Source organism: Phocoena phocoena, chromosome 4 (assembly GCF_963924675.1).
Source record: "Phocoena phocoena chromosome 4, mPhoPho1.1, whole genome shotgun sequence".
Classification (NCBI taxonomy): Eukaryota; Metazoa; Chordata; class Mammalia; order Artiodactyla; family Phocoenidae; genus Phocoena; species Phocoena phocoena.
In genome coordinates, this window is record NC_089222.1 from 66,095,064 (window position 1) to 66,116,452 (window position 21,389).

At 49.8% G+C, this 21,389-nt stretch overlaps 1 protein-coding gene across 2 annotated transcripts; it reads right to left on the reverse strand.

The window, feature by feature from the left end:
- Positions 1 to 979: 979 nt before the first annotated feature.
- BCL6 (BCL6 transcription repressor) lies at positions 980 to 15,704 on the reverse strand. Of its 2 annotated transcripts, XM_065876181.1 has the most exons (10): positions 15,670 to 15,704; positions 14,476 to 14,514; positions 13,484 to 13,656; positions 11,479 to 11,700; positions 8,900 to 9,871; positions 8,165 to 8,349; positions 6,615 to 6,782; positions 5,387 to 5,517; positions 5,135 to 5,272; positions 980 to 2,207 (listed from the first exon to the last, which is right to left on the reverse strand). In XM_065876181.1, exons 3-10 carry the CDS (start codon positions 13,642 to 13,644, stop codon positions 2,064 to 2,066), a joined length of 2,121 nt encoding a protein of 706 aa, XP_065732253.1. In that variant the 5' UTR covers positions 13,645 to 13,656; positions 14,476 to 14,514; positions 15,670 to 15,704; the 3' UTR covers positions 980 to 2,063. The 2 variants fall into 2 exon arrangements, with proteins under 2 accessions (XP_065732253.1, XP_065732254.1); XM_065876182.1 differs by lacking the exons at positions 6,615 to 6,782; positions 14,476 to 14,514; positions 15,670 to 15,704 and having other exon boundaries at positions 2,064 to 2,207; positions 13,484 to 13,644.
- Between the last annotated feature and the right edge of the window lie 5,685 nt (positions 15,705 to 21,389).

The following is a 21,389-nucleotide window of genomic DNA, read 5'->3' on the forward strand; positions in this document are numbered from 1 at the left end:
CCACTGCCACCCAGGAACGGGAAGAGGGGAGTGAGGACTTTCTCCTCTGCACTGGTGGCCAGGACCACACTTGTCCTCACCATTCTTACTTCTCATCCATCAAACTTGGTTCTTGAGGTTTTCTGAGGTAAAATAAAACGGGGTGTCAAAGTAAGCCAGGGTGAACTTATGCCTGAATTATGGAATCATAAACAATCTAGTTAATCCAATCCCCTCAGGGGTGGTTGGGAAGGGGACCCAGAGAGGGAATGGTTGTCCCACGTCACACAGGAGGAGGTGGCTGACTTCCAACACAGAGTTCTTGGGACATAGAACACTTCTGCAGGGATGGAGATTGGCTTGGCTCGTATCAATGCATAAAGTTTCTGGGTCTATAGATGTCTGTCCATCACACAGCAGACAGCAAAAAGTCTCCAAAGACCCCAAGGCTGAGGAATGCGTGAGCTGAGGCAGATGCCTCCGTACCATCCTTGGACCCCAGCAGAGAGAAATTGTTTATGAAGCCTGGAGGTGATGAGCCTTCTCACTTCACAGAAAGGGCAGAATCTCCAAGGCCCAGGGGAGGAAAGGACACATACATTGGTGTCAGAAGGGCTGTAACTGAGGTCATTTAGCTAAAGCTCCGCCTAGAGCTCTGAGTGAGAAATAAAGTGAATGAAGCTGGTTAGAACAACTACCAAAAAAAAACAAACAGAAAGAGGAGGGAACTGGCCAGAGATAGAGGCGAGAGGTCCATCCAAAACCCCCCACCCGAGCGCTTCATGACCAGAACCTGCAGTCTTCGGTCCAGCCTGTTGCCAGGGGCCAAAGGTGTAGGTCCCTGCCCAGCCAGCAGAAGCAAGCCCCAGCCTCTGCCTTTCTGAGCCCCCGTGGCCAGTGGCGGCTGCCCTCCGTGAGCACCTCCCACCAGGTGAAGAGCTGGGGAAACAGACTCATCCAAGTCTCAATTCCGGCACAAGGAAAAAAATCCCAGAACAAACCGACTTGACTTTTCAACATTTTATTCTTGTATTTGTACAGCTATATTTTACAACTCAGTAATGCAGTTTAGACACAGCCAAACCCTGTCTCCGGAGTAGTTATAACACAAGCATGACGCAGAATGGGATGAGACAAACATTCCCAAAGAGAGCTTAGTTAGTGATAACTCCAAGTCCCTGTGTCTGCCTACACTTCCAAAAGGGATGGTGCGGTCGTTGCCCGCTGAAAACTTCCATGAAAAAAAGGCACCGTAGGACACGTTGTACAGGTATATATACAAACCGAAAACTAGAACAAAACTACACATTTTTCCTTCCGCAGCTTTTTTTGTTCTTTTTTTTTAATACACACTTTGTAAATTGTAAACCTTCACTTGCAAAAAAATACAAATACACGGAGGCATTTTAGACAAAATATTTTCTTACTTATACAGATGCAATACTTAAAATATTCTCTTAAGTGCTCTTTCCCATAAAGATTCTCAGATCCGTGTCTGCCTGCAGATACAAAATCGAGCCTTTAACGCGGTTTTATATTTTTAATATATCTTTTTTAGGTTTATATATATTTATTTTATATATATATATATATTTATATATTTACAACTCTGCCATATATTCCTTCACCTTTGGTTAAAAAAATTAAAGCCCTCTCTTTGATAACATACCGAAGTCTCTTCTTTTAAAAGAATGCACATTTACATACAAAAGAAACATCTGATCCCACAAAACATATACATTCCTCATTTTGCAGACTGAGTCAAGTCAGAACTTTTGCATACTCCCCCAGCTTCGATATATAAAATGATTTTGCTTTTTGCTGACATGGTTCGCCTTACACATAGGAGAAGAAGCAGTATTATTTTCTTAATGTTTTACGGCAGTGGGGGAGGGAAGCGGCCTTGGCTCCCCCTCCCCCCGCCCCTCCCCCACCCACCCCACCCCCCACACTCCCCCAGCTATGATTTGCACTAGTGGATGAAAGAGGCACTACATCATGGGATGAACATGGTAAAGTGTTACAGTATCCTTTGGGTAGACTCTGAGAAGGGGCTCGAATGGAAAGCATCAACACTCCATGCTTCAGCAGGCTTTGGGGAGCTCCGGGGGCAGGTCAGTGGCGGATACACGGTATTGCACCTTGGTGTTGGTAATGGCACCATGCTTCTGGCGCAAGTGAAGACGCAGCTGGCTTTTGTGACGGAAATGCAGGTTACATTTCTCACACTGGAAGAGAACCAGAGGCAAACTGTTAGTCATCAACTCAAGAAACATGTCATTACTCAAGGACCTTGAGAAGGAGATTCTCCCTTCAAGGGATGGGGCAGCCCTTCCCTCTGGAAGGCCAGTTTGAGAACCCACATGAATTCTGGCTTCTGTTAAGGGACAAGTAAGCTGTGTACAAATGTCCCTTCCTTGCTTTCCAAAGTGTTGGTCATGCTTTTACCCCACTTGAGATGAATTTCCCTGCTTCAGCTCCACAAATTCAAGTCTAAACCAAAAATGCAGTTCCGATGCAGACTCCCCAAATTTTTAAGGCTTTCCTGAATCCCTCAAGGATGAAAATAATCCCTCTTTCCTTTGACTTCTGTAAGATTTCTAGCCTTGCCATGTAATGCCAGATAGCCTTGCCATCCCATGCATTAGCATCCTTCTCAGGTAGGGAATTCTTTGATGGTGGTGAGCACTTCTTACTAAACTTTATAATCTTCCCAGTTCCTAATAGAATATACCTCAGACAATTATGCAATAAATCTGAACATTCTTGGATAAATGGATTAGAACAGTCTGAATTCATAAAAATTCTGGAATCTAGGATATGCTTAAAAAATACAGTTATATTCCTTTAAGTTAGTGTGTACACCTCAGATCAGCTAACAAGGCATTAGCAAGTAGAGCTGTTTCTTGCTTTGATTCAATGAATGGATGATAATGGTTTTAGTGGGAAAGTTCTTTAAAAATAAAATGGATGACTAAATGTAATGGGGTAACCTGATGCAATCCTGGAACAGAAAAACATTTTAGGTAAAAACTAAGAAAACCCAAATAAAGTATGGACTTCAGTTAATCATAACGTACCAGAATGGGTTCATTAGTTGTGATAAATGTACCCTAGTAGTAAGACGTTAGCAACAGGGGAAAACTGGGTGTATATGGGAACTCTCCATACTATCTTTGCAACTTTTCTATAGATCTAAAACTATCCCCTAGGGGCTTCCCTGGTGGCGCAGTGGTTGAGAGTCTGCCTGCCGATGCAGGGGACGTGGGTTCGTGTCCTGGTCCGGGAGGATCCCACATGCCGCGGAGCGGCTGGGCCCATGAGCCATAGCCGCTGAGCCTGCGCGTCCGGAGCCTGTGCTCCGCAACGGGAGAGGCCGCAACAGTGAGAGGCCCGCGTACCACAAAAGAAAAACAAACACAAAAAACTATCCCCTAATAAAAGTGTAATAAGATATGTTCATATAGAGAATATGTTTTAAAATAAAAATGGAAATATATTTGGAAAAATTAAAAAATTAAATGGGCAGGCAGTGAGTAGAAAGAGCCCCGGTCTTGGGAGACAAGGGCCCCTCATATCTATGGCACCCACTGCTGTGTGTCCTGAGTGCGGCATTTCTCTCTGAGCCTCGGCTTTTCCTTCTGTAAGGGGCTGAGTCAATACACTCTGAAGGTCACTCTTAATTCTGACATTCCTGTGCATCTAAACATCCACAAAATAATTGAAACAGCAAATATGTACTGGACTCTCACTATGGGCCAAGCACTGTTCTGAACACTTCAGGGAATCCATTAATTTAATATGACTCCACGAGGTAGGTGTTATTATCAGGCTAATTTTACAGATGAGGAAATTAAGGTACAGAGAAGATAATTAATTTGCCCAAGAACAAAAGCAAGTAAGAAGATGTTCACTCAAGGATTGATAAACAACTGAATGAAAGTGACCACCTTTTCAGGTTAACACTTGCGATATGCGTTAACGATGTATCCATTCGCCCTGGTGCCCATCACGACCTAGAGCGATGCCATAAACTCAGCAAAGCCAGCCTCATCTGTAACAGTAGTTTCCACACCTGTAAACCATGGGACTCTTTTTTCAAATTAAATGGAAACTGGAAAGGGAAAGAGACTGCTACTGTCTCATTCCCGTCCTGTCCTGCGGGGTTGCAGAACCTCAATGATTGAAAGAGCACAGTTTGAAAACTGCTCATCTACAGCACCCTCACTATTTCATAGAGAAAGAAAACCGTGGCCCAGTGAGAGCGTCAGGGTTTGCCCACAGCCCTAAAAAGGGTCATTGTCAAAGCTGGAATAAGAACCCAGATATCTCAGCTACCTGGCCAGTATCTTTCCCCTTTACAGCAGAGATCGGCAAACTGTTTCTGTAAAGAGCCAGACAGTAAATATTTTACACTTTGTGGGCCTGATATTCTCTGACACAACTACTCAGTTCTGCATTATAGTGTGAAAGAGGCCAGAGACATACGTAAACAAGTGAGCCTGGCTGTGTGCCAACAAAACCTTATTTGTAGACATTGAAATTTAAATTTTATATAATTTGTATGTCACAAAATATTATTCTTTTGATTTCTTTTTAGCCATTTGAAAGTATAAAAACCATTCTCAGCTCATGGAATTTCAAAAATTAGCCCACAAGCCATAGTTGGCTGAGACCCTGCCCTAGAACACTATGATTCCAATGGCCCGATCATGGCCTTTCGCTGCTGGTCACCTGCAGTTGCCTTTTCTCCGTTCTTTTCCCTTGTATCACCACATTCTTCTGGTTCTCCTCCTACTCTATTGACTGCCCCTTCTCAAACACCTTAGCTCCTCTGAAGTAGACATGTAGCCCAGTTTAGGGCCGTGCTGGAAGCACTCAATAAGCGATTGTGGAATGAATGAATGACTCCGATATCTATGCATTCACAATTCAGACCTCTTTCCTAAGGCCCGGATCACCTAGCCCAACACCTCCACTTTAAAGATGAGTAAACTAAGACTCAGGCCAAGGTCAAGCTGGTTGTCTTAGGACCATTAGAGTTCAGTGGTCATCCCACTGCGTGCCTGAGATTAGAGCAAACAGTCCTGCGGCCCCAGCCCTCCACCTCCGCACCCGTCCCAGGCCAGCCAGCAGCCACGAGAGGCTAACGTACATGGTAAGGTTTCTCTCCCGTGTGGATTCGCAGGTGGCTCTTCAGAGTCTGAAGGTGCCGGAAACGGGTGCCACAGATTTCACAGGGATAGGGCTTCTCGCCAGTGTGGATGAGCACGTGGGCACGGAGGTGGGCCACCTGCGCAGGAGAGCAAAGAGCGAAATGAGAGGCTCTGCCGGGGTGGGCTACAGACACGCTGCAGCCTCTCAGCGGCACCCGGGGCTAGGGTCCTTCCCCACGCCCTCTGCTCACCTGGACAAATCTGGCTCCGCACGTTTCGCACTTGTAGGGCTTCTCCCCGGAGTGAATTCGGGTGTGGGTTTTCAGGTTGGCTGGCCGGTTGAACTGGGCCCCGCAGATGTTACAGCGATAGGGCTTCTCACCTGTTACCGAGAGAAGGGGAAAAGGCAAGCCACACTCAGCAGAGGTCTCCACAGTCCCCGGGCCCTGGATTTCAAAGCAAGCTGCCCTTCCTGGGGCCACTTTGGCTTTCCTTCCCTTGGAAGATGTCAGAGAGAGGCGTCAGGGGTTGGCCACCCCTGCCTGCCAGCCCTCTCTTACACACGCACCAGCACACCTCGCCCACGGCCAGGCTCAAGAAGCAGGTGGTGACGTGGAGGGAGGAAAAGGACGCAGGGCGTGGGACAAGGAGGGAGTGAGCTTCCAAGGACCAGCCTTTTCATTGGGATTATCTAACTGTGGGACGTGGACATGTCACTCTCCTTCTCTGGGCCTCAGTTTCCCTCTCTGGAACCCAAGGGGTGAGTTCAGATGACCTGGGAAGGCTCTTCTAGCTCTTCCCTTGGGTAAGACTGATTCAGTCATCAACCCGCTCCCCAGAGAGACACAATCAGGCCGCTCTAGTTTCTCTCCTTGAGAACAAACACGCTTTTCCGCTTGTGGCAACTACAGCTGGATTCCATTTGCAGGAGAGCTGGGGCCCGAGTTGGAGTAGCTGCTCAGACAGAGGAAACCAATAGAAGGGCAGAGCCTTCCTTCATGGAAAGTTTCTGGGATAACAGACCCATTTAAAATACCAGGAGAGAGTCAACTTTGGACAACAATCAGGTTATTAGACGCTACCTGGGAAAGGAATGTGAGTTGATAAGGAACAAGCCCTTAGAGGGAATCAAGAGGCCTTTAGCGTTTTTCTGATTTATAAAAACCGAATCGACTTTGCCCCTCTCAGCCAAAGTTTCTTCCCCTGTGCAGTGGGATTAACACTTCCGACCCCAGCAAAGGTGGAGAAGCAAGACAGAGCCTGTCAGAGGAAAGACAAAGGATGTGGGGAGTGGCTGGGTCACTAAACAAAGACATGGCGGGGCTAGGCCCGCACTCAGGCCAGGGCAGCACCTGCCCCCTGCCTCACCCCACCGGGCACCAAGGCCCTACACTGCTTTCTCGAGAATGCTCTCCCCGCCCTGCCTCTGGGGAACCCTGGTGAGCTCGGGGGGTGGGGGCAGGGTGTACAGGGCCATACCCGTGTGGACGGTCTTGTGGCTGGCGAGGTTGCCCTTGTAGCGAAAGGAGGCCTGGCAGCGGTCACACTTGTAGGGTTTGTCACTGTGGGTCTGCAGCGTATGCCTCTTGAGGGAGGCCTCCTCAGAAAAGCGGCAGTCACACTCATTGCAGAAAAAGGCCCCGTTCTCTGTCGGAGGTTGGGAGGGGGCACCAGCGTCAGCACCACAAGGAAGGGAGGTAGGGCTCCGAGGCCTCCCCACTCTGGAGCTCCCCCCAGGGCCAAACTGAGCCCCCAGCGCCCTCTCTGCCCACGGTTCACGGGAACCCAGAGCAAAGGGCCTGTGCAGATTCTCTTTTTCTTAGCATTTAGAGTCTCAATCGTGGAGGCGAAAGGAGACAGATTTGAATATTAAGGTATAGGAGGGAAACTCAAACCCCCAGGTACCCACATGGCCTGAGTCAGCTTGAGGAAAGCTTGGCACTTCCTTCTCTCGAGAGCTCTGAGAACTGACTTTCCTTATCAGGTCATAGTTCTACTCACATTCATACACAGAAGCCCTCGGGTAAGACAGCCTCTGTCTGTGTCTCTATCTCCAAAATCAGGATAATAAACCCCTGTCCTGCCTACATCGCAGGATCACGTTGTATAACATAAAGCATCATAGGAATGTAAGATATGAATCAAAGTCAAAGATACTTTGAGGTCATCAAAGGAGGAATTAATGATGACCATGGTCACCCTTGCACCTATCTGGACTTCATGTCTCCCAAACAGTTTGAGATAGGGAGACCAAAGATGATGGTGGAAGTAGAAACACAAGCCCAGAGAGAAGGAACTGGAGTATAGAGCAAAGGCAAATGGCCACGGGGCCAGGAGGGGACAGTCCCTGCTCTCCCAACTATTGGTCCATGACCCTGTGCCAAGCCTCTGAGTGTAAATAACTAATTTTTTCTTTTGTTTTAACAATTTGGAAATGACACATCATGGCGGTTTACCCCTGAAGAGGCATCACTGGGCTATCCTGCTACAGACAGAGCTGGAGGAAGAGGTAAAAACTGGGGAGGCCAGTCACACACTATCCAGAAACGTCAATTAATAATCAGTTCAACTAATCGAATTCAGCTGACAATAACTGAGTGCCTACCCTGTGCTAGACTCACTAGGCCCGATGGGAAATGCAGGCATGAATAAGGCCGGATGCTTCTTCTGGAACGTACAGCCTAGCAGGGTGAACCAACACGCACACCAATCAGTTTGGGTCCAGTGGGCCTGAGAAGGCTCCGGGAGCTGGTTATAGCCAGCCCCACAGCCAACTTTGCTGGAAGGAAGCTGAAAGGGCTGTGTGGTCCTTCTGTAGTCCCCCAGATTAACTCAAATTCCCCAACCCTTGCTTTGGTCAACCTAGTTCCCTACGAGGTCAAGAGTGGGACTATGGGTTGCTGATTTAAATGCCATTGGACTTCCAACCAGCGGCTTCTCCCAATCAATGACAACAGCGTAAATAAATTGGAAACACAAGGCCTGTGGAGCAGAGGTAGAGGCCAGGGGAGGGAGGGGAAGGAACTCACCACAGCTGGAATCTGAGTACTCAGACTGGGTCTCTCCCAGCTCCTCGGGGAACGTGGGACCAGTGGCGTGGAGGCACATCTCTGCGTGCTGCGGGGACTGAGAGCCACAGGACGTGCACTTGGGGGCGTGCAGGTAGAGCGGAGAGTGGCTCTCACTGCTGCTGCGTGGGGAGCCGGTCAGTGACCTGCAGGAGGGGGTGGGGAGGAAAGGGCCTCAGCAGCTGGAGCAGGGCAGAGCGCTCTGCCTGGCATTTTTGCATCCCCTCTTCCCTGTGCTCAGGGCAGCCCAGAGGCCACTTGGAATCTGGAGTCACAGAGTTATTTATCCCCGAGCCTACCTCCAAATAGCAGACACATGGAGATCACTGATGGGGGCCACACTGAGCCCAAACTCCACTCCCGGGCCCAGTCTCCTCCCCTCAGTGCTACAGTCCACAGCCTCCCTCGGTCCAAGGCAAGGAAGAGGACTCCCCCCTGCCACAGAGATCGCAGGAGCCTGGGATTCTTGGAATGCTCGTCTACCATGGAGGGGAATTCTCTCTCTCTGTGAAAATATACCGGAGCTCAAGGTCCTTCCTCACTTAGGCCAATTCAATCAATAGGCCTTGGCCCATACCTCCAATGTGCTCAGCATTTCAGGCAAGAGCAGAGCACAGCCCTGCGCCCATCAGAAGTGACCCCAGAACCCTGCCCCGGTAAGCCCCGACCCCAGGTCCGGACTGCCTCTGAAATCACCTGTTGACGATGTTATTGAGCCTGCTGGCCTGTGGGATGGTGGAGTCCTCCACACTGGTGCTGAGCTTGGTTGGGGACTGGAGGTCAAGGGTCTCGGGCTCCATGGGCGGCTGGCAGGCCGCTGGGCCAGTGTAGGCTCGAGGGGAAAGGCGGCCCAGCTCGGCCTGCTCGGGCCCCTCTGGTTTGGCGTTCTGGTTGAGGCTGTTGAGCACGATGAACTTGTACTTCTTCCAGTTGCAGGCTTTGGGGTCAGTGGGGCTTTTGGCCGGAGGGGACCCGGAGGTCTGGAGGATGCAGGCGTTCTTGCTGCTGCAGGACTCCGTGGGTGAGTTGGGTTGGCAGTCGGACTTCTGGGGGCTCTGTGGGCTAACCAGACCCTTCCGGTTCAGGGGTGCATTGGGCGGCTCGAAATGCAGGGCAATCTCATCCTCCGACGAGGGCCTCTCTTCTTCTTTGCCGGCCTTGTCACAGGCGAAGTATGGGGCGCTCCGGGCCGAGGGGGCAGCAGGCTTGGGGCCCTCGGCCACACTGTAGTGCATATCACTCCGAGCCTCCTCCAGGGCTGCCTCCTTGGGTGAGTACACGTTGTTGTGGCCCACAGTGGGGGATAGCTCCATGGCCGGCCGACTGTACTCACTGGGGACTGGCCTGGCACTGTCGCAGGGGAGGGTCCGCTCCTTGGGGAAGGGGTTGGCCACAGGCATCCGGGCATCCCGCAGCTCCTCGTCGGAGAAGAGGAAGCTGCTGACCGGAAGGTGGCCATACATGGGGTACGAGGCTGGCGGCGTGGACAGGCCATTGTACAGGCTGGGGGCGAAGGCTCTGCTCTCACACCCAGGGGCGCTCCTCAGGGGCAGGCTGTTCTCCACCACCTCCCGGCCCCGATAGGCCATGATGCCTTGGGGCATCAGCATCCGGCTGTTCAGGAAGTCTTCACGGGGAGGCTTCACGGCAGGGACCATCTCTGCTTCACTGCAGGAGCAAAAAGAGAGAAGGCCCCGGCCTCCAGATCAGAACCTTCCAAGTGACACTAGTCTGTGAAACCACATTTGCACTTGAGTCAGTCAGACCTGGGCGATGTGGCTCTGGAGTAGGGAAACACTTGCAGTTACAAGGCAGTTCTGCTAAAAGTCTAGCAATCTAGCCCAGAGAAGGGAAGTGAGTTACCCACACAATCAGTGCCTGTTTAGACGTGATTTTGTATGTTTAAGTCCCATATGTATACATATGCGTGAATCTATAATTACTCAAATGTTATAGAACATAAAGCTATCAGAGTCCTTATCTCATTTCATCCTTACAGAAGGGATGTAGATCAGGAATTACTGTCTCCATTTTACACACCTGGAAACTGAGCTTCAGGGAGGGAAGAACTTATACGATGTTGGTGCCACATGTTTGGAGGGTTTTTGTTATACTGGTGCCCTGTGAAGAAGGGACTCGCTCTATATACTGCCTGGAGCCATGGGGAAGTTTACTTTGGAGAACAGGCAGCACGTACCAGCGTAGGAAGCCCTGGCTCTGCAGCAGCCAGACCTGGTTTCCAGTCCCTGCTGTGCCACTTAGCAGCTCTGTGACCTGGAGCAAGTTACTGAACACTCCAAGCGCTAAGGCCTGACCCAGAGAAAGCATTCATAATGATGATCTTGCCACCATTATCACCCACAGGAGACAAAGAGCTCAAGCTGCGTATACTTGAAGGGACATTATGTGGGTGAAAAATAGGCCAGCTCGGTCTGATCACAGTTAACAGAGCTAGAACCAAGGAGTGAAGGTGAAGGGAGCCAGATTTCAACTCGCTGTAAAGAAGAGCTTTCAAACTATCCAAGGGAGAACTGCATGGCTCTGGGAACACTGAGTTCCTGGCTCCTGGAGATGTTCAAACAGAGGCCGCAAACCTTTCTGTCTGAGAAGGGATGTAATTATCCTGGAGTAGCTGAATCAAACGGTTCTATAGAAGTCAAGCCCAAGTCTCTGTTCCACTTAGCAAAGCTCTTCCCTTCTTTGGCTCTCAGGTTCCTCATCTTTCCGTGATAGTCATGTCTTACCAGCCCTCAGGTAGGGGGCTAGACCCAGTGAACCCTATTTAATTCAATAAATGTTCTCTCTAGTAGGAGCAGGGTGACATAAAAGATGAGTAAAGCAGCCCACAGTCTGGTGGGGGAACTAAGGGGCATATGTAAATAGTTACAGTGGAAGCCTAAAGGAGAACTAAAATATGTATGCAAATAGTGAAAACAGAGGCAAAGTCTAAAAGACAGGCAAAAGGCTTTCAGACACAGCTGAAGAGCTGAGGAAAGAGCAAAGTGATGACTGCACAAACATCTATGAAGAAGCTGGCATCCAGGCGTGGTCTTGCAGGATGGGTGGGAGGAAAGGGTCTATCAAGTGAATGGAAGGAAGCAAGAAGTGGGGATGCACATGGCATATCTAGGTAGCAGGAGTGTGCAAAAGCAGTGGAAAGGTAGGTTGTGGCATATCACAGAGGATTATTTCTTCTGTGTGCAAGCATTATCAATTGTTTCCGACCCTGTCTGATCCCTTCCATCTCCGAGGCTTCCGTCTAGGCAGCAGCTCACCTGGCCTTGATGAACTTCCGGCAAGTGTCCACAACATGCTCCATCTGCAGGTACATAGCTGTGGCCATCACGGCCATGATGTTGCCCTCCCGCAGATTGAGCCGAGATGTGTACATGAAGTCCAGGAGGATGCAGAATCCCTCCGGGTTGATCTCAGGATCCAGGTTGATCACACTGAGGTTGCATTTCAGCTGGTCTGTGAAGATGCTGTAGAACAGGCCACTGTAAGACAAAGAAATGTCTCACTATAACAGACACATAGAAACTTATCAATTACAGTCACCACGGACGCTCAGCCCCTCTCCCCTGGACCTAGCTCCAGAGCTTCCATGGCAATTAATGATAGTTGCCATTTATGGAGAATTTACTAAATCCCAGAGAGTCATTACACACTTACATACACTATCCCGTGCTCCTCATAACCTTGCAAGGTAGATTCTATCCTTTCCTCCCTTTACAAATGGGGGAACTAAGATCAAAGAGGTCAAGTGAGGGCTTCCCTGGTGGCGCAGTGGTTGAGAGTCCGCCTGCCGATGCAGGGGACATGGGTTCGTACCCCGGTCCGGGAAGATCCCACATGCCGCAGAGCGGCTGGGCCCGTGAGCCATGGCCGCTGGGCCTGCACGTCCGGAGCCTGTGCTCCGCAACGGGAGAGGCCACAACAGTGAGAGGCCCGCGTACCGCAAAAAAAAAAAAAAAAAAAAGAGGTCAAGTGATTTTCACCAAGTCACAGAACCTGTATTCTTTTGGTCTTAACTGTACAGCTTACCAGAGCTAAACTCAGCACTCATTTGCAGTAACTATTTTGAGTCTATATCTTTGGAATAAGCATTTCTTTTCTTGTTCCATCACATTATCCTTATTTTTTAAATCTTATTGTATTTTTTTAGAAGCAAATTGGGCATTGATCACAAATAAAATGATGCCTACATCTACAGTTTACTGATTTTCTAAAAGTCCGTAGACTATTGCAAGGTCAGTACTCCTAGGAGAGCCAAGTCAGCATCAAGCCAAGCCTCCAGGTACCATGGTGTCTGGTAGAGGAAAGAGCACTCAGTGAGAGGCCAAAATTCTGGACTGTCATCTGGATTCTACTCTTTCTGAGCGTGTTGCCAGAAGTGAGCTAGACTTCACCCAGTAGTTAGCTAGACAACCTTGGGTAAGAGACTTCACTTCCCCACACCTTGGTTTCCTTCTCTGCAAAGCAGAAACAAGAGTGTCTCCCTTACAGGCCCGTGGCAAGAATGAGAATGTGTAGGGAACAGATTGATGCCTGGCACATAGCAAGCATTCGGTTAGCGTTACCTATTCTTTTTCTCTCTATATAAACCTCTTCACTATTTAAAACAAAGGTGCTTGTTGTAGATGTTGAATAAGTCCTCTACTAGCAATCAAGATCCCTGGCTCTACATCAGTTTGCCTATGAATGTCTTCATTTTATCATCTATGAAATGGAGCTAATCGTGCCATCCGTAACACAGGCCACTATGGAGATCCAGGGAGGTGCTGTAACATAAATTGCTCTGAACACTTGAAATACTTGTCAAGTATGAAGAATTAGCCAGCTCACTTTCACCAACTTACATATGCTCGGAAACACCCATAGAAATACAGTCATGGTATAAATAAATACAGTCATAGAAAAAAAAGAGCAAAAGATCTCAAATTAACTTGCTTAAAATATTTTAAAACTCGCTTTCACTTTTCATTTTTTCACTGGTTCACTGAAGTTAGTCTCCATGTTTGCCCAAAACACATCTCTTCCGGAGACAGTATATGATTTCTTCTCCCTGTATCCCCACAGAACGGAAACTCTTTCTTTTCTAAAAGTGTGTTCATTCGTTTGCTTCCTGAGAACCCACTCGGCCAGGCCATGTGCTGGAGATCTGGAGAAAAATGAGATGTGATCCCAAACACAGCCAGCAGCCTCCATGCTCCACACTGGCAGCCGGCACCATCGCTCCCCTTATATCCATCGTCCACCTTCCACTTCCAGACCCCTCACCTGCAGGCCATGAGGACCGTCTTATGGGCTCGGAACTGCTCCCGGCTCACCACTATGACAACATCCGTCAAGATGTCGCGGCTCCGGAGGCGATTAAGGTTGAGAAGAACGTCACTGGCGTGGCGGGTGAACTGGATACAGCTGTCAGCCGGCGAGGCCATTTTTTTCTTCACCTGAAAGAAAAGGTCAGAATCTTGTTAGTCCTCCAGAACCTGTTTCTTTCTTACCAGGAGTGTGAGAGCAGGTGGCTTAGCCTGCTCCCTTGTGTTTGCTTTTGAACAACTCATGGCACATCTCTGGGCATTACTCTTCATGTCTGTACAATGAGCTAATAATCTTTAACCAACTTGTTAACAGAAAACCCTATTGGGGAAAGAGGAGGGAATGAATATTTGTTGAATGTTTTCTCCACATACCAAACACGCTGCCAGCATTGAGAGGCAGTGAGTATGTGACAGGGGAGAGAAAGCATGCTTTGAAGGTTAGCGCGTGGGCCATACCTTTTGCAGGCTGTGTGACTTGGAGCAAGTTGTTTTACGGTTTCTGGGCTTCAGTTTCCCAAAATGGGAGTAGTAATTCCTATGCGGTTGTAAAACTTAGAGATACGTGCCTGGTCCACAGTAGATTCTCAAAAATCGTAGCTATTCTCATCGGCATCTCATTTCATTATCCCAGCCACCATCTGTCTCTCCCCTGCTAGGCTTCAGGATTGTCTGACTGTATCCTGAGCACCTAGCGCCTTGCTGGTGCATAGTAGGTGGCTAAATTAATGGGAACCGAGAAACGAGTAAGGGAATGAGTGATCGCACAACAGTGTTAAGACAGTCGAATGCAGGGGCAAAGGGGTGGGGGCTGGGTGTGACGGACAGGCAACCGGCTCTCCTTTATCTCATCTAATGAAGAGTGGCACCATTCACAGAGACACATACATCGGCAAATTAAAAGAAAAGTTTGTCCACAAAATTGTAAAGCATATAATTCAATTTACTTACCCAATGCCTTGATTCACAGTCCAAACTTTTGCTTAAAACCTGCAGGGAAGATAAAAAGCAAACAGAAATTGATTTAATGAATGTAAGATTGTCCACTATAGTCTTATTTTAGGACACACATATTTAGTTTTACTTTGATAGCTGCAGCCTGCCAGCTGGTGCGGTTTTACCACAAGCTAGCAAACATTTTTTCCAGCTCGGCTCTTGCGGAAACAACGGGCATCCAAAGCCATGCGATAATGTTTTTACCCTGAGTACTGGGAATACAATTTCATACATTAATTACATATACATAGACACATTTATTTCCTCTCTCAGAGTAAAAAATGTATGCCATCCAAAGGCCTTTGAGTTTATGGGAAAGAAAAAAATAATGAAAGTGATTCTTTCAATACTAATGAGAATGATCCTTCAGGGGCCTAAAAACTCTGGATGCTTTTCAAAACCTGCTAAAATATTATCTTTCAAGGCCTAGAATGACTCCACAAGGCCAACAGGGTCAACATCTTTGTCCCTATTTCACTGATGACAAAACTGAGACTTGGGTTCAAGTGGCTTGCTCAGGACAAACAGCTAGGCAGTATTTCCTGACTAGCTGAAACACTTAAGACGGAATAAGGAATCTGCAGAATACAGCCTGAGATGGTATATCTACTCTTCTCCTTTTTTGAAATTTCCCCTCCCATCCCTCTTGGGCCTAAGACCAGATACAGGGCTACAAACTTCCGAGTTTGTGCTTCCCCCTGCTGGTGAAAGATTTAACTGTGAGGTTTAGCTGAGAACAGGACAGGAAGCGCTTAGGAAATATGGACCCTCTCCAAACTGGTTTCTCTAAAACAAAATAATTTAAAGCATAGGTGAAAGACTATCATTTATGATCACATGTGGGCTGCAAAACAAAACAATATTTGAGACCACACCCCCCCCCCCCACCTTGCCCGACTTTTTTAAAAGTGTAGCCCTTTAAAGTTATCTTCCGGGTAAAGGGGCCCGAGGCCAGGGAGGTCATATTGGGCCACATAAACGGTGAGTGACCTGGCCCTAGGTCTTCTGGCTTAAATTCCTGTTCCCTTTCCAAATCAGCCTACGTGCTGTAGAACATGCAAGACAGCACCCTGATGTGGGTGAATCTCATTTTTAAGTTCCTTCCCTCACACAAGCACTTTGCCCCCATTCCAGGCTGCTGAGTCTTACCAAATGAGCACTCTAAAATGAGAGGTTTCCTTGAGTCTGTAACCAAACACTCTGACATTTCTCTGTGGTCCCAAGTGCCAGTCACTCGGTCTCATCGGCTTCAAGGTTAATGTGTGCATGTGAGTGAGTGGGGATGGGGGAAGGAAATGGGGGAAGGGAGAGGATAGAAAAAGACAAAAGAACCTATTTATTTCCTCCTCTCCCCATTCTAACTCAAGATGGGCAAAGAGAGATACACTGAATGGGTCCTAACCAAAGTCCAAGGATGGTCTCCTTGGAAAACAAATGCTGAAGACACATGTGAGGTTTATTTATAAACCTTCCCCTCTTCCCCCGTGGAAGAGATCCCTCAACCCTTCTGGAATACCTAAGGCTGCCCTGGAACAAGCTTCAAACACCATCTTGCCTGTGGATTTCCAGTCACAGACTTTTGGAACCACAGGAAGCCCAGATTTGCCATTTCACCTTGACAAGTGGCAATGACTCACTCCAGATGCGGAATGAAACAAACAAACAAAACAATTCCCCTGGGTCCACTGTCAGCCAGGCCCTAGGTTGGGCACTTTCCACTGTAAACCTCTCGGCCTGGCTTGACCAAAAACAAGGCACATACACTAAGGCCCCTGTCCTTATTAAGTCCACTCCTTTCTCAGCTAGCTTCGTCTTCGGAGCCCCACAACTAGTGAGTTATGTGGGTTACAGTGGGTGTGGGCAACGCTGCCACCCTCTAGATGCTGCAGGTGTGGGAGCACTACAGCATCTGGTTTGGTTTTTGGGACCACTCAGCTCTTTCCCATCCATTATTGTGGCTGATAACAATAACAGCCCCCATTTACTCGGAGGCCACTGAGGCTCCAGGGGATGTCTTGCCCAAGATCTCAGAACTAATTCCAAGCAAAGCCCAGGATGAACCCCGTCTCCTAGCTTCGGCCATCCCACCAATGCCAAACGCAAGACTCACTCCACAGAAACTACCGAGAGAGCAGAGCTGTCAAGGAGAAACTGACATCTGCAAGGGCCCAGACGTGGGCTCTCCCCACCCCAGCCAGCCCCAGTCGCGGAAACCACCAAGTGAGAGCTAAACATGGTCTTTTTCAGCCCACACACTTTCCCTTTGGCGCTTTCCCTGTGTATTTTCAATGAGGCACCTTGAGAAGGCAGATCCTTTAAAGGGTTTGAAGAAGAAAAAAAGAGGGAACTCCTCCTCCAAAAAGTCAAAGAGAAAGAAGACAGCATAAAGGAGAGGGAGAGAGACAAGAGGTGAGGAGAGCAAAGCCATCCAATATGAAAGACCCCAGCCTTTCCCTCCCGCCTCCAGAGGCAGCCCCCGTCTCTTGCTCACACACAAGGGCACAAAATCGAGCCGTGCGGCCAGGGCAAGCCCGCGCAGATCCGCAGATTCGCCCACCCCCATCACACCGTACCTGTCTGCCAGGGACCGCCCACCCCCGGGCGTGCTGCCCGCACCGCGGCCCGTCCACCTCGAAGACCCCGCAGGCGCGGCGGACGCCCGTTGGTACCCCGGTGGCAGCCCTTAATTTGGTTACATTCAAAAAAAACTTTTCGTGCACCTCGGTAACGAACATTATGTGTGCCTTTTTTCTTTCTCTTTTTTTTTCCTGTTACGCCGTCAAGGCAGGGGGCAGTGAGGGGAATGGCACAACCCTCTCATTCCCGGAACGCAGTCGATCTCAACTCAGCGGATTTCAAAGAACACTCTCTGCCTATCGCCGGCTCCAACGAGAAGTAACTTTCCAGGAAGCTGCCGGCCCGGACGGCCGCCAGGATCGCAGCCTGCGCCGCGCGGGCCGCCGGGGATTCACCCGGCGAGGTTGCAGGAGGGGGTGGGCGCCCGGGGAGGAGGCTCGCGAGGAATACGGCACACTTTCCCCTAAATACCTCGTTCGCTCCCGGTCCAGAACTCCTACTGTTCACCTAGTTCAACCCTTTCCCCATAACAATTTTATAAATAGGGAAAGTCAGGCACAGCTGGTCTAGAACCCAGGATTTCGAGTCCAATCCCAGGCTTATTTCATGACTTCAAGTTGCCGAATTCCGGTGTTTGTTTGCCTGGTGTGTCTTTTTTTTTTAATCTTTCTTTCTCTCATTTTGCTTGCCCCCCGCCCCTCCCCCTGTTTTAAAGGGAGTGGTTAGGCGAGGCCTCAAGGTAAAAAAGATGGAGTCCCGAGGACTGAGGGTCTCCATCCAGCGCTCCCCAGACGAGTTGGAGGAAAACTAAACAGAAAGCCCCTTCCGCCTACGTTGGCAAGAAGGCGAACCCAGCTCGGCTCGGTTTCCGCCTAAGATCTTTAGAATAGGAGCTGTCAGGCCGAACCCGGCCAGATTTCGGAATTTCCGAATCCGATTTCTCCGAAACCATAGAGAAAAGGTTGGGATTCGGCAGGGCCCTGGGCGCAAACCCTATCGCGTTCATGGGCGCGCTCCAAGGTTGCCTCGCCTTCCCGTGGCCTTTCTCGGAATTAGAATCCCTGGGCGCCATCGCCTAATCGGTCTCAGTATCGGGCTCCGAGGGGCACTTTTGGGGGCCGGGAGGTGGGGGGTAGGGGGCGCGAAAGATGCAACCTGTAAGGCCGCAGTCCACTCCTAAAACTGGCGGGTAGCGTCACAGTGCGCCGCGCATCACATCAGCAGCGGAGGCGGGGTCAGTAAAGACTGGGCCTCTCTGGCTTCATAAAATCCCACTTTCTCATCCCTTCGCCCGGTGGGGTAAAGGTGAAAGCGGAGGCTGAAATTTAATATGGGATGGGATGAGAATCTAGGAAGGGAAGCTAAAATTAAGTAAATGCATTTATTGTAAATTAGGAGGCCAGTGGTTCCGGGACTAGCTCAAACCTAATCATGTTTTACCGCTGCCTAACACTAGAGGGAGCCCTCCATCAAGGCTTAAAACCGACAACTCCTTGTCGCCCCGCCCCTCCTTCCCATTGACCTAGTTTAGACGCAGTCTCCCGATTTGGAGAATGCCTTCCGCCCTTCCCCCTTCAATATCGCGTTCGGGTTTTGGATTATTGGTCATCTAATAACTCCAATAAGTCGTTGAGAAATCCAAAGGAGAATTTGGAAGTGCGGAGCACTCTTTAGGGGCAGGGACGGGGGATCTTAATAAGGTTGGAGCTGCCTCAGTGGAACCAGCATCGGGGCTCCTTTCGGAGCGCTCCCTTTCTCCGCAGCGTCTCAGCTAATGAGCTGCTCGGGTCTAGCCATGGTGATCTGGAGGTGGCGGGGTAGGGTCAAACCGCCGAGTTGTTTTTGTTTTGGGGGAGAAACACTCCTCGCGCTCTTGGCTGCGGGGCGGGAGGGTAGGAAGACAGTAGATGAAAGTGAATTTGATAACGCGGTGGCCTCGGCAGTCGCTTTGGGTGACCGAGGAGGAGTTCAGGGACATTATGTCCTGACTTTCATTTCTATCACACTTCCTGCCAACAGCGCTCTTGTAAGCCTGCAAGCTTCTAGGAAATGCAATAAAATAGAGGGATGTGTTTTATCATCAAGATCTGAAGAGGAGCTGCAGAAAGGACGCTCCCCAGGCGCCCAGCTCGTGACAGCCTTCCAGAAAGGGCCGGCAGTCGATGCCAGCCGACCACGAGCAAAGATATTTTGGCCATCCTGGCTGGACCGGGCTCGGCCTTTGCAAAAAGTCTGGCGGGAGAGGGGAGAGGCATGATCTCCCCAGGCAAACAACGCCTTTAAAAATCCGATCTGGACAGAAGTCAGCCAAGGTCTTTATTCACGTTAATGAAGATGGAAGGCACTAACTGTCCTTGGAAAGCGATGAGTCAAACTTGACCGCTCTTCAAACCCGTCCCCAGATTCGTTTCCAACCCGAACAGAGGCGCGTTTCTCCGACGCGGCCTCCAACAGCTCCCGCAGCGGGAGAGGCGGAACTCGATTCCGGCGGACCAGGGCGGTGGAAACAACGGCTTCTCCCGCGGGTGTGCGCGCCTGCGGTCGCTAGGGGCCGCCAGCACTCGGTCGCGCGTTTGCCATCTTAAATTTTGAGCTCCGAGAAAGAAAACTTTGCTGAGAAGCTGTTGTGGATTTCACTCTGCCTGTCCATAGGACCCACACACACACAATTGATTTCTCGCCAAGCCACTAAACAAAGTTTGGAAAGAAGGGGAAGAGAGCTATTTCAGGATCCAAATGTGAGCCTCGGGAGCAGCGAGGTGCATCTCTGCAAGTCTAGGGACTGGGCTTTAATCACGCCCTAACACACGCACAGCCCCCTCCCAAGAACTGAGACTCCCACCCCTGAGCACTACCGTAGGCTTTTCATGTCTGTGACTGAAAATCTTGGGCCATGCTTTCTAAACAAATTCCTCGGAGACAGCTGGGGAACCCTTTCCAACCTTTTAACCTAAGAGGTTAAAATCATGGCTCCCTCTGACTTCTGCTCCTTTCTCTTAGATAACTCAGAGGGGCGGAGATAAACTCGCCTTTGACTTTAAGTCACTGACCTGGAATTCAGAAGCTTAAAATCTGGTTCCGGTTAGGTCACTAACTCGCCATTAACCTTCTCATCAGGCCTGTTTCCTCAACTGTAAAGCGATATACGTCCTAGAGCCCCTGTGGCATCCCTCCACTATTGACTTTTCCGGGGGAGAGGCCACAGAGACTGGGAAATCGTGTTTTCAGAATCGGATACTTTTCGGTTCTCTTAGCGGAGACAGATGCCCGTCGCTGAGTGGCTGTGGATGGAGCACGCATCCGCAGGCTTTCTAATTTTTATCCATCGTACCAAAACTTTGGAGGTTGGGTGTCATCCTCATTGGAGGGTACCCTCCCCTCTGTCAGTCCTAGCACCTGGTTGGGATACTTGGGGACCCGTAGGTGACGCGGTCGGTCCACTGCCCTAGGCGGGGAACTCAGCCAGGACCCACCACTAGGTGGCGGACTCAGTCCGTGCGAAAATCGCCGCGCGACCACAGCCTTCCACACCCGACTGCCCCCACCTTTTTGCTGTTGTTGTCTCTTAAGGGAAGGGGGGGGTGCCTCCATAGGGCAAAGCTGGAAAACACTGAATTTACTAGATGTAATTCCTTCTTCCCGATGCTCAGGCCTCTAGCAATCAAAACGCGGTATCTGGAGCTGCGTTCATGTAGTATATACCTTGATTCTTCCAGCCCGAAAGGCTGAATGTATTGGGAAGAGAAAGAAAGGGTACACATGTCTTCAAAAAGCAGAAGGCAGTCGACGGCATTACCAGAGCTTTCTGCCAAACACTGGTCGACCAACAAAACAGTCGGGAATAAACTGATTCCCACGTAGAAAAAGGGTCCTGGAGGCCAAGGGCAGGCTTAACAGCGCTCGGCTAAGCCGGGGATGGGGGAGTGGGGACGAGTTGGTCTTTTGGTGGGGCTCTCGTCTCAGAGTGGGAGACGGGGAGGGTTGGGAAGGGCCGTTCCTGGCTTCCAGTGGGGCGAAGAGAAACCGGCCAGCTTTCCCACAACACAGCACCCTCGCTCGGATCACTGCGGTGGCTTTCCCACTTGTTGCGCAGTGCAGGCAACTGGCACGCGCCACACTACTTTGACTCCCAAAGGACTCCAAACCCGGCTACGGATCAGCCTACCATTGCCCCAGTCCATCCACAAACCTCCCTCCCCGACCCACCCCCGCATACACCATCTTCAACCGCCAGCAAAACTACAGGACTTCCAGTCGCTATGGTTTTTTACACCAAAACATTCCTCCTTGTC